At 44.7% G+C, this 13,147-nt stretch overlaps 1 protein-coding gene across 2 annotated transcripts; it reads right to left on the reverse strand.

The window, feature by feature from the left end:
• Nucleotides 1-281: 281 nt before the first annotated feature.
• Nucleotides 282-7,811, reverse strand: LOC149285122 (E3 ubiquitin-protein ligase RMND5A). Of its 2 annotated transcripts, none has more exons than XM_089495777.1 (9): nucleotides 7,670-7,811; nucleotides 5,059-5,201; nucleotides 4,355-4,489; nucleotides 3,149-3,249; nucleotides 2,735-2,901; nucleotides 2,105-2,270; nucleotides 1,573-1,675; nucleotides 550-704; nucleotides 282-345 (listed from the first exon to the last, which is right to left on the reverse strand). In XM_089495777.1, the coding sequence occupies exons 1-9, from the start codon at nucleotides 7,809-7,811 to the stop codon at nucleotides 282-284; spliced, it is 1,176 nt and encodes a 391-aa protein (XP_089351903.1). The 2 variants fall into 2 exon arrangements, with proteins under 2 accessions (XP_089351903.1, XP_089351902.1); XM_089495776.1 differs by having other exon boundaries at nucleotides 7,661-7,811.
• Nucleotides 7,812-13,147: the final 5,336 nt, after the last annotated feature.

The following is a 13,147-nucleotide window of genomic DNA, read 5'->3' on the forward strand; positions in this document are numbered from 1 at the left end:
TGCTGGTGCTATAAGCTCGGTCAGATACAGAGGCTTAAATGACTTAGCGGCTCGAGACGCCAAACTTGAGGACGCCACGAAACTCGGCGGGTTCGGCGTTACGCGTTTGGCACAGTTTCTGTAAGAACTGGCTTTACCAAATCAAGGACGATCTTGGTCTTCTGTATACGGTGGGAGAAAAAAAAAAAAATATCTTTTCAGGTTTCGCTGAGTGCACAAAAAATAATAATAAAAAAAAAAAAAATCCGTGAGGCCACCAAAAGCAGGAGGAATCCATCAGTTTAGAAAAAGATCTGCTTGGCATCTCCTGGGCTCTGCTCCATGGGACAGTACGGGCATTTTAATCTGCAGGGAGAGTGAAGACAGTTCATTCAATGAGCCTGTAGAAATTTTAGCAGATTGAATGCTAAGCAGGGTGCCACTCCGACGCGCTTCGCATCAAAGCGTCAACGTTAGAGACTCATACCCGAGCTGCAACATCTCTCACCCTCCATCCCCCCCCTCCCCCCCCCCCCCCCCCAGCATCGGTATTACTGCAAAGGAACTTACTTGCTACCATTGAACATTTTATTCAGAGCATCTCTGGAAATAATGTGCCCGCAAACTAGTTTCATCGGAGGATTATTGTCGGTTGTTTGTTGGCGAAGGATGGGGCAGGCAAATATAGAATGATACCAGCATTTTTTACCAAGGTCCACCTCAATCTAGGAATGAAATGAGAAAGTAAAGGGTTAAGGATGAGAAACATGTAATTGCCTAAGAAAGGCTCTTCTATGAGCTGCAGATGTTGAGATGAACACCTTATATATAGAACCAAATTGTGTTGCATGCTCTATAGGGGTCATATTAACGGGATAACTCCTAATCAGCTGACAGGGGTAATCAACGAGACATGGGCTTCCATACGGTTTATTCAGGGGTGTATTTACTAAGCTGTGATTTTGCAGAAGAGTTGAACATTTGTTGCGTTATAGGAGTAGCTCGCTGCTGCAGACCATTTAAAACAGCAGATAGAACTCTGTATAAAGCAATGGAAAACCAGAAGTTACCTATGTATTGTGTAGGGCAGGGGTGTCCAACCTACAGCCCTCCAGCTACTGCAGGACTACATCTCCCGTAATGCTCTTTCAGCTAAGGGGCTGGCTGAGGAGGATGGGAGATGTAGTCCTGCAGCAGCTGGAGGGCCGCAGGTTGGACGCCCCTGGTGTAGGGCCAGGACACCTTGTACAAAAGCCCATTGAGGATAACAATGTAAACTCGTGGTCATTGAATACAACCTTGTGGACACAAACATTTTTATCGGTCCAGCACAGAGAATGCATGAATAAAAAGTGAACCACAGAGGTCTCAGCAGTCTTCTCGATGAACTGTCTGGAGCATGTAAATGATCAGCTAGAACGTATAGAATGAAAGCACATAACGGAATAACCTTTCATTGGAAGCAGGAAAATGATAGGGTCCATGTTTCTATATTTAAAGCTTCCTTTTTTACCGTTCCACCACAGGTTACAGTGTGTGGGGTATGTTTTCTGGACCTTGTATACGAGATCTCGCTGTATAAATCACACTTACCGGTAATTCATCTTTCTGGTTCCACACACCGGTGCATTGCCTCTGTTCAATTACTGCTTTAATGTTAATAAGAGCTGGAAGTGCCACACATCCCGCTGAAAAGCTGCAAAAGAAACATTAAAGGGACCGTCACCCCCCCCGGCCAAAACGCATCTATGTACTGGGCTACGATTCTGTCCAATTTAAAATAATCCATCCCCATGGTATACTCCACGCTGACGCAGAGAATGAGACTCTGAGATGTCTGCACGTGGACAATATTTCAACATGATAATAATTAGAAAACTTACAAGCGGGGAATGTTTTCAAGGAAAACAGAAAACCAAATACAATAAGCCACGGGTCAGTGTGCGATTTTATTTACTGCATGGTCGCTATTTAAATGCAGAGCTGTAGGTTTTGTAGGATTGGGTTTGTCTCATTCATTCATTCATTCATAATGTCCTATTAACAATAGAAAAAGGCGAGCTAGGAGGACGGAGGAGCAGGCGTCCGGCATTACCATATCGTTCGGCTTTTGTATGTTTATTACCTGACACTAAGAGGTGACTCTACCGAGAGACCCAGCAGCGCGCAGGCGTCCCGGGTGAAGATGTCGCAGATGTCTGCCCACTGATCCGCATCGAGCAGATGAACGTATGGGGAGTTTTCTATGCCCTGTCTCAGGTACACAAGACTACCCATAAGAACCTGGATATCTGCATTAAAAAAAAAAACACAATAGAAAAAAAAAAAAAAAAAAGTATTAACACAGCAGAGCATGTCTAAAAAGCACAAGGAGCAGCCAACGGCATTCATTGCACAGCCGGAACTGGGCTTTTCTGTATCATGAATTTATTAAAAGGTACAATTCAGCTGTCATAAGCACCTTAACACAAAGAATACCCGCACATATATGCATGCAGCAAACCCGACTGCAATAGGAATGAAAGAAATGGTTGGGGGTTCTAGACCGTTAATTTAAGCAGTTCCTAACCAAGTCATCAGTTTGCCGTCTGAACAATACAGACTATTAATTACATGCAGTTTTTATGATCTGAGAGATCAGTATGTTAGTTACAGTCAAAAAAATATCAGTAAAAAAAATTAAAAAAAACCTAAGATGAAGCCAATTTTGCGTCGCCCTCTGTGTGTAAGGTAAGCCGGTCATATGAATATCTACCTTTTTGATGATTTACAGCAAAAGGCTGGAAGTTTTTGGCATATTGCAGTGCCTCCCTTTGGTTTGCTGTTCCTCCCATTAATAAGCTAATAAAGTATAATCGGTGTAATTTGAATTCCAGCGAGCTGTTCTGAGCCATCAGCATTTCTCGGTTTGCTACGGCCCACCTGCGGGAACGAGGAGAACGTAAATACGTTATTTAAAAAAAAAACACCGTAGACAAGAGGTATGGTTTACAGAGATACGGCTGGGTAATTATTGGGGATGAACATCTGTAAAGAGTTAAAGGAAGCTATGTAAATTAAATATATCTGCACATAGAATGCAAGAATACATATTACAGGGCAGTGACGTTTGCTGTGCAACGCAAGACCAGCAGAATAAAACAAGCAAAGAAAACCAAAAAAAACTCACTCTAAGGCAGGTCGGAGCACTCTGACTTTTAATGCCTCTAATATCCGGTTTAACTCCACAAAGGGTTCTTTCTGGCTTGCATCTATAGAAAGACCAGCTTCCTAATGGGATAGAAGAAAGAAAACATGTGAGCAAGTACAGCAACCATATGAAATGAAATGTAATGTATCTCATGTAAGCGCTCTCTCTATAACGAGATAGACTTGGGTAACAAAATAAGAGTCCTAGAGGAAAAAAGAAGCAACAGAGTCCGAGAGAAAAGAATGGGGCGGCGGGTGGACAGTCCCCGTACCTCCATGCTTTACCACAGATAGTCAGAGGAAGGGGGAATGCAAGGAAAACAAAAGCGCGAGGCACAATTCAAAAGAGAGAAGAGAAGGCAGGCACGGTAAGAATTCTTCATACTCTCACTCAGGCGGTCTCAGATAAACCAGTTTATATCCCTAATGTTTTTGGTGTATAAGAATTCTAATCACAACCACTATGTCTGCGGTAGCGAATTTTCCCCACATGTAATTCTCCGAGCCTCTACCTTCGATAGAGCTCACAGATCTCAAACACGGAGTGACAAGAATTTGGAGCTTTCAATAATGGTATAAAGTAGGGATGCACAGAAACCGAACATTCAACATTCACTTGGCCCAAACCCCCCCACTATTAAAAAACAAACACAACAACCACACTTTTATTAAAAATAAGACCAAACAAATATATATATATATATATATATATATATAACAGCAATTCATGCCCAGGCATACCCAGATTCCAGCATGTACTGGCTGACTTAGCATGATAGGAGTGTGATTGCTGACAGAAACCACACTCCTATCAGACCCAGGTTCTAGCATGTACTGGTTGCCTGGGCATAATAGGAGTGTGATAGCCACAGGCGTTCATGCAACCGAGTGGACTGGGATAGACCACCAAGACATTACTGGACGGGAACTGAAACCAACCTAAGCAGCACAGTAAGGGTGTTGAGGAGACACGTCTCTGTTGCCTGTCCACCAAAACCCTAATCAGATGCCCCATACACATTGCTCATTTTATCTGCAGTGTGTCAACACAGAGGGGGGAAAGAAAAGTTAAACAAATAGTTTGGGCAACACCGTGTCCTTTGGTCAGCAGACAGCTTCTCCGTACTTTAACCCCACAGCCACTAACAGCCTGGAGTGAGCGACGGGTGGCAACCTTTGAGTGTACCTGGCATAGCTCCTCTGCCACATCCAGCATTCCCTGTCGGAAGAAATGCTCCACCATCACCTCGCTGAGCAGCCGCTGGCTGTCCGTCTGCCAGCAGCCATCGATCCCAACACCGCTGATGTCCGCATCAAAGTTCTTTGGAAGAAAAGACAGATAACTATTTTATCGCTTCAGGCATTTTTACACTGGCGACAACAGCATTGTAAACGTTTCAGCTCAGTCTTGGTCAATCGTGATTTCCCTCTCTCATTTTGTGGACCCACAAAAATTATATATTAAATTATATATTAAAAGTTGTGCAGATTTTTTTCCAAATTTTTTCTCTACCATCAATAGCGCCCACATATATATATATATATATATATATAACAGGTGAAATCCTCTGCCACCAATGTGCACAGAATGAGGGGATCCTCTTGTGAAGTTCGGGCATTTAAATACCCCGAGGGAAAATAAGATAACATTCAACGATGGTGGACACACAGGGTGGTTAAAAACGCATGTTTGGTATACAATAGGCTTCCAGCTTGGGGATCTCCCAAATAAACGAGACATCTGGAAAGGCTACGGCAGCCGCGTGGAGGGGATTTCAGGGAGCAGCATCCACTTCTACCGCGTGCAAACTTTCCCAAAGCCTTCAGTATTATGCTATAAAAAAGGTGCGGTGGTTGGAGAATACAATTCATAACAGGGTCGACGCGTACCTTATCGATGGCTTTCCCCACCCGGGACACGCTGCTGTGAATGTCTTTGTGATCAGAGGCCAGCTTCTGCACCGTGTCTTTAATCCGTTTGCAGCACTGGGTGAGCACGAGCGATAACGTCCCGGACAGCTCCCCTTCTTGGTCTGGTATAAAGAAGTATATATATTATAAATAAGATCATTCAAAAGCACGCAATACCTTCCCGGCATCACAACCATACCCGCCGACGCAGCGTACACCCACTAAACTCCCAAACCGGGCGATCAGGTTATGAAGATTAAGGGTCCCATTTAGCAACGAACCCTCCACGCCAGAAGACCCCTGATGGAAGAACTAAGCAGGCTATACTACAATATACTCGGGTTACGTAGTATTATTTCAAACACCGCGGGTCTGGCTGGAAGTGCATAAACTCTGTAATAGAGGACTGCATCGGGATGCGGGTCCCGTCAAAATACTTGCGGGTGCGGGCGGTCAGACAATGTACCTGCAGGTCCCGGGAATCCCGCAAGGCTGCCTTTGCGTCGCTCACACACAGCGTCTCTTCTCTTGTTCCGTCCAGAGGAAGCAGGAACGGAGCAGAGTCATGTGACGAGACATAAAATCACGTGATTCCGCTGTGTTCCTGGGCGGAACAAGAGAAGAGACGCTGTGAGGGAGCAACTCGAAGGCAGCCTTGCGGGAGTGGGCGGGAAATCTGCAGCTCAGGTGAGGGGGTGGGCGGGATTGGACACATATGTGGCGGGAGCGGGCGGCAATGGTCAGAAATTCAGCGGGATTAAGAAGACAGTCCCACGCAGGGCTCCGCTCAGCAGGCTTATAAGGAGGGCGTTGTGGAACCCTGCCTGCGAGAAGCTATTATATGTTTTCGCTAAATGCGTCCTCATCACAGGAGAAGAATGCAGGCAGCTCAGGCCAGCCCTTATCAAACATGCGACTTAATATGTAATTAGCATGTGCATCACCAGGAAGAGCATCAATTAATACCCTGAACGACCAGCCCGACAGCCCCGTCTAATAGCGGATTCTAATAGGTGGTTAGACTACCACTACAACTACAACAAGCAAAGTGAAGAGGTCCGGTGCCGGCCTATGCTGCGGACTGACACGCCAGTTTAACGCCAAGGGCTTGCGTGGAGTACCGTCTAGCGCTCAAAGAGTGAGCGTGTCACGCTGAAAAGAATAGTGCGAGTCACATGACACCGACACACAAGCCAGTAACACACTGAAAGCATGTTTAACGCTTCATTGTGATAATCACACAACGTCCTCGCTGGGGACTTTGTTTAATTTATACACTAGATGAAGTTTGATTTTATTTAGATTACTTTTGGGAGACTCTTTGGCGTGGAGCGTGTGATCACATGAGCTCTCAGGGATACACAAGGAAATGGGTGGTAGATGAGAGGGACAGCCTCCCAGCAGAAGCGGTAGATGTTAATACCATAGAGATATAAATAGCATAGGATGGGCATATGGCTCCTGAATCTAAGATGAGACCAACGACTGAGGTCCGAGGCTTTCCAGAAGTTGACCCGAGGCGAGAGTTGGTTCCGTGTTAGCCGCAGAAACACAGGAGACAAGCGGAGCCAAGTTGACACCTTTATTGGCCAACTAAGAAGATTTGGGATGCAAGATTTCAAGGCCTCTCAGGTCTCTTCCTCAGACATATTCACAGAAGTTGACTGAGGAGACGGGGCCAAACGGGTCTGATCCACTGGCACGTTCTATGTTTGAAAGAGATTGTTAATAAATAATAATAATAATAATGCGCTCGGAGCGTTCAGATCGGATCCCGAGCTGGGTTGTAAACTTTCTAAGCTTATTCTGTGTGTTGTATGCATGATATTCATATGAAGACACGCTTGCGCATGTTGTGCTAGATTTCCGGGCATGATGAGTCCAACCTCACGGGTACGCCTGAAAACTCAACAGCGAGTGAACACGGAGAATGAAATCCATCCTGAGGTTCCCTGTTCCTCCTGACATTATGTGGCCCCCACATGCTCCGATTTCCCCCCAGGCTCCTGTGACATCGCTCATGCAAACCCTTCCCTGACAATCCTCGTGGCCCCTTCCGTGACATTCCACGGACTCCACAAAGCGACTTTTTACATCATTTGGGTAAGTGTGACAGCTACAAACGCCACGACCCCTGCCGCCTCTGGGTGCTTTCATTGATTTCATTACCCGTGACATCATACTCGTCATCTCTTAAACAAGGAGGAAAACATTAAGGCCATTTGCATGTTCTGTGACCCCAGCAGCAGCTGTTAGCAGGAGTCCAAATGTATCTCCCTGTCAACACCATGTGCCCCTCAGCTCAGTGTACCGCCACCAGGTGTCCCCCACAGCCGGCCGTGACCCTTGGCTTATAAACCTCCACACACACACACACAGGGGCTGTGGCCCCTTGGCCAGTAAACAGACGCCCCCCCCCCCCGCGCTGTGGCCCCTTGGCCTGTAAACACACACCAGCTGTGGCCCCTTGGTTCTACTCACTCACTACCAGCAGTACCCCCTCGTCCTATTATGTCAGCCCCACCTCCAGTTGTGACCCTTGACCTATAAGCTACCCCGAGTTGTGTCTCTAGGTCCAGACGCGCATTACCTGAGGCCTGCAGGATCTCCCTCCTCAGTCCGCCCGCATACTCGATCAGCTCCTCCAGGCTCCGCTCGCAGTGCTGTCCATACCCCCCAAATTTCTGAAGCACCTTCTCCAGCTCCCGCTCCACCGTCACGCATTGATCCATATCCCCGGAATAGGAGGTGGCAGGGCCCAGTGTAGCGGGGCGGGGGGGCCCCGGGACCGCAGCCTCCTCTTCCTCAGACAGCAACAGTAACAGCTCCTCGGCTCGGGCCGGACCGGCCCCCGCCACACCGATCCAAATATAGGGCCCCTAGAACCTAGGCCCAACTCCTCAATAGCCCTTGGCCCCAAAGGAACTCGGCACCGGCAAATGTGCGACCGTACACCGTAACCAAACAGGCTCTCCGCTCCGTGACAGCCCTACCACTCCAACACAGCGGGCCGTCAGCCAGAAGCTCTTGTTTTTGTTTTTAACGGAGATCAACGTCGACCTGCTTTACCCGGAACCCTCCATTCAGCAAAATGGGGACCGACGCGGAACCGGCAGATTTCTCCACATCGCGCAGCCTTCTGTTCCAAAGTTCACCTTACATTTTCTATTAACAATCCAAAGATAAATTTCCTGGGGTTACTTTATCCTTTAAAACTTCGATTCCTACGGAAACAAATAAATAAAACCTGCTTCAGATCTCCCCTGTTTTGATTGCGTATGGTGGTACATTCCAGTTGATGACATCAGAGCGGCTCCAGAGGTTCCTTCTTGCTTTCAGTAATCATTGCGTCCTTGTTTTTTGTTTTTTTTTTATTTAACATCCGGGTCTTGGTCGCTGTTGCTGGGCGGGGCCTCGGTAGGTGCCTTTGATGGTGTCATCCCGCAAAGGATTGTGGGTAACATGGATCTAGCGCTCTTTACTAGTGATGGGAAAATCGGATCATTTCGACTCGTTCATTGAAATGATCCGAATCTTCGGATCACTCAGTGTGACTCACAGGAGTTACTGTTTCCCAGTCCCTCCCTGCAGTCACACTAACGATTGGCCCCGCCCCTTTCATTACACTCAATGAACCCTCCTGCCTGCCTACTCTAGTGATGTCACTGAAGGCAGAGAGTCGTTTAAATATTCGGATCTTACAGGAATCCGAATCTTACAGAGATTCGAATCATTCAGAGAATATCACTGATACCATACTGTTATAAATCAATACATTAATAATCTTCACTGCCCCCAGGATTTAGTTTCCCCTTAGTTTACCTCCCTTTACCTCTAACTGCACCTTAAGTTAGCTTTATTAAATTAATTAACTCTCAGTCATCAGCATTAAATTAACCCTAAACACCCCATTAACCATAACTGCCCCTAAATTAACCCTTAGCACCCCATTAACTATAACTGCCCCTAAATGGCACCTAAAGATGCCATTAACCATAACTGCCCCTAAATTAACCCTAAAGACTCCATTAACCATAACTGCCCCTAAATTAACCCTAAACACCCCATCAACCATAACTATCCCTAAATTAACCCTAAATATCCCATTAACCATAACTGCCCCTAAATTAACCCTAAACACCCCATCAACCATAACTGCCCCTAAATTAATCCTAAACACCCCATTAACCATAACTGCCCCTAAATTAACCCTAAACACCCCATCAACCATAACTGCCCCTAAATTAATCCTAAACACCCCATCAACCATAATTGCCCCTAAATTAACCCTAAACACCCCATCAACCATAACTGCCCCTAAATTAATCCTAAACACCCCATTAACCATAACTGCCCCTAAATTAACACTAAAGACCCCATCAACCATACCAGTTTATTAGGTCCATACAATCAATTTAGGATCCGTTATGGTTAATGGGGTAATCAGGGTTAAATTAGGGGCAGAGCCAGTGCTAAAATTAGCCCTATATCTTCACCAAAATCTTTGCATGAAAAGAGTTAAAATACCGGCATTTAAAATAACGTGGGGTAAAAAATATATGGTTTGATGGGGCAAATTGAATTGGCCGCCTTCAAAGATGTCCCAAATAGGACACAGGCACAGATGTCAAAATCCCATAAAAAACGCACACCTCCCAACTGTGGCCTTTTAGCTCCCAAACGCTGACAGACTATACAAAGCAAAGTGCTATTAAGAGAAAACCCTGCCTATCATTGGCATAAACAATATATAACCTGTGTGTAACCTGTGTCTGTGCTTCTGGAAAACAGGGGCATCAGAGGAGGAAAGTGGGACTGTCCTAATGAGAAGCACTTGGTAGGTATGATTGCTTAAGGGAATGGATAGATCTACTGCTGCCAAGCCCAAATTAGATGTTCGAGTCTGAAGGCACGGAGCAGATAACTGTCAGCTCTTCATCATATGGGATCAGTGCAGGTGCAGAACCGTCTGGCGCTCTGTTGGCATAACGCTCAGACCATCGGCGACCTCTGCCGAGGAAACGCCACCAACACATTCCTCATTAAATTACGGCTTTCGTTTTTCTCCCATGGGTCCCCCCCCCCCCCGATCTCAGGCTCACGTAGTTTGGAACAGACTCCATATTCTAAATTCTTCTTCTGATATTCAGATGTATTTTTTTAATCTATTTCCAAACAGCTAATTAACTAAAAAGGAACTTTCTTTAGAAATATAACAGGCCAAAGGCATTGGTAATAGTACGTTATAAATATTACATATAGATACACTATGTAGTTATATTTATTAGGGCTGCAACAACGAATCGATAAAATCGATAATATCGATTATGAAAATCGTTGTCGGGATCTATTAATTATGTGCGTTCTTTAATTTGTGTTTTTTATTTTTTTATTGCTGTAATATTTGATTGTTTGCATTGTCGATATATATATATATATATTTATATTGTATTGTGTATTATCTATACTTATTAAAGCATATATTTTGATACCTATTTTAGCGCTGTCAGTTTTTCTTATATCAGGGGGGCACATTGGCATATCGGGGGTAGAAGACATATCAGAGGGCACAGTGGCATATAGGGGGAAAAAGACACTTCAGGGGTCATGGTGGCATATAGGGGACTATAAGGCATATCAGGGGGGCATAGTGGCATATCAGGGGACAGAGTGGCATATAGGGGGCTATAAGGCATATCAGGGGGGCACAGTGGCATATAGGGGGCTATAAGGCATAACGGGGGGCACAGTGGCATATCGGGGGCTATTAGGCATATCGGGGGTAAAAGGCATATCAGGGGACAGAGTGGCATATAGGACGTATAAGGGATATCAGGGTGGCAGAGTGGCATATAGGAGGGTATAAGGCATATATGGGGGCAGAGTGGCAAGCTGGGGGTGAGATGTGCATAACTCGGGGCAGGTTGGCAAATAAAAGAACATATAAAGAGGCATTTTTCTCAATCATAGTTTTTATTAAATATGAAAAAATAGTTTACATGAATTAATATTTACTAGTAAAACTTTTTTTGGTATTTTGGTAAAACTTAGTTTGAGAAATAATGTGTTTTGGGTTCTTGTACCTTTGTTTGTATTTCATTCAGATCATTTAAAAATTTTATTACAAATAATGAGACGGTTCGTTTCGTTATCTCAGTCACCTTGAATGGTGCGGCTCGTTATGACCAGATCTACGCTCTGTAGGGAGGGACAGCGAGCTGCTCCCAACTCGGTAAAGCTGTAGCAGTGCGAAAAGCGGGACCAAGGAGAAAACCGATTGCCTTTTGGAGTCAAGAAGGAATTTTTCCCCCTGATGGCAGAACTGAAAGCAGCTTAATTAGGGTTTTTTTTTTGCCTTCTTTTGGATCAGGAGTAGGAAGGTTGGGCAGAAAAGTAGACTTGATGGACTTCGGTCTTTTTTCAACCTTATGTACTACGTGGCCAATAAAGTCCGGTTATAAATAGAATGTACGGATCCTGACATTTCTTTGCAAATAATTATTCTGCACAAATACTGGGTTTCTGCGTATAGATAACGTGAAACGCATCGAAATACTTAAATCTCATTGCGGCATAAAATATGATTTCAAGGTTTTTAAAAAAAATCTGCGAACTGGACGGGCCGAGCGGGTCTTATCTGCCGTCAGATTCTGTTACTTTGTATAAATAGTTTATTTGTATTTTTACCGTAAATTTAAATAAGAGGCAGCGATATTCACTACGTTTATATTTTTAGTATTTTTTTCTGTACAGTTTGTTGGATTATTTGTTAAAGATTGTTCTTCTAGATTGTAAGCTCCTTTGTGCGAGGGATCGGCTCACCTTTTCGTTTCTGAAGAAACTGTTATGTAACGCGCTACTTGTTATGTCCTGATTACTCATTGTACAGCGCTGCGGAATATGATGGTGCTTCATAGACCAATAAAAATAATAATAACGATGCATTTAATAGTAAATAAATAGAATGAAAAAGGAGGGGAGAGACGAGAGGGAAAGAAGAGGAAATCGCAGAAAGAAAGTACAAAGAGGCCGTATATAGTATTAATGTGGGGGCCGGATTCTGAGGTTTTTGATAATTATAATCAGTGATACATGTAATATTTTTGAAACTTTGTGGGTTAATTGTCGTTTGGGAATGCAGGTACAGGAGAGAAAATTAACCTCCAAAGAATTAATAATTAACTTTTAATGACAGAAATCTAATAATCTTAAAGAATGAAATAGCTTTAACGGTCTTCACAGAGAAAAGATAGATGATGACTGAGAGGCACTCGGATTGCTGCTGTCGTTTATGTTAAAAGTTAGAATTTCTTCCAATGAGAACGTCAAAAACTGTGAGTGCATTCAGTGGATGTGATTAATCCCCGCCCACTCTATCAGAAAGCTGCTCCACCCAGTTTCATTTGTGATGTCATAATAAAGCTGCCCCGCCCAGTTTTGTCATCATAAGGTTGTCCTGTCTATTCACTGGGAAGCCTGCTCCGCCCAGTTTTGTTTGTGATGTCATAAAGCTGCCCCGCCCAGTTTTGTTTGTGATGTCATCAATAGCCAAGGTTATAAATACAAGCAAACACTCTTAAACCACTCATTGCTCAGCAGAGCAGGCGAAGATAAGATGACAGATATGGATCTCCTCAGTCTTATCATTTTTGGATGCCTCGGCACCATTATTGTGCTTTTTATTATAATTTTGCTGGGAGCTCAAAGATCTAAACGTCCTCCCAGAAAGGAACGTGAAGCCCTTCTCTACATGAACACTTTACGTGTTGTTGGCAACATCAGTCATTTGTTGCTGAAGATGGAGGAGGCACACAGACGCTCCCTGTCCCGCATAACAGAGCGAGTCTCGGCTCTAGAAGAGCAGATAAGGGCAGGGAACAGAGAGGACAAGAGACGGCACAGAAAAGAGTCACCGAGACGCCTTAACAGAGGCCAAGAGACCAGTAATGGTTGCTCTCGGATGTCACCAGAGAGAACATCTCGAGTGGACTCGCACCGTGCCGAAGAAAATGGCCACGGCTCGTCTCCGGAAATCAGAAGGCTGCAGGCAATTATGAACCAGCTTCTC

Source organism: Sceloporus occidentalis, unplaced genomic scaffold (assembly GCF_023333645.1).
Source record: "Sceloporus occidentalis isolate IW3139 unplaced genomic scaffold, rSceOcc1.0.p SCAF_84, whole genome shotgun sequence".
In the NCBI taxonomy this organism is placed as follows: domain Eukaryota; kingdom Metazoa; phylum Chordata; class Lepidosauria; order Squamata; family Phrynosomatidae; genus Sceloporus; species Sceloporus occidentalis.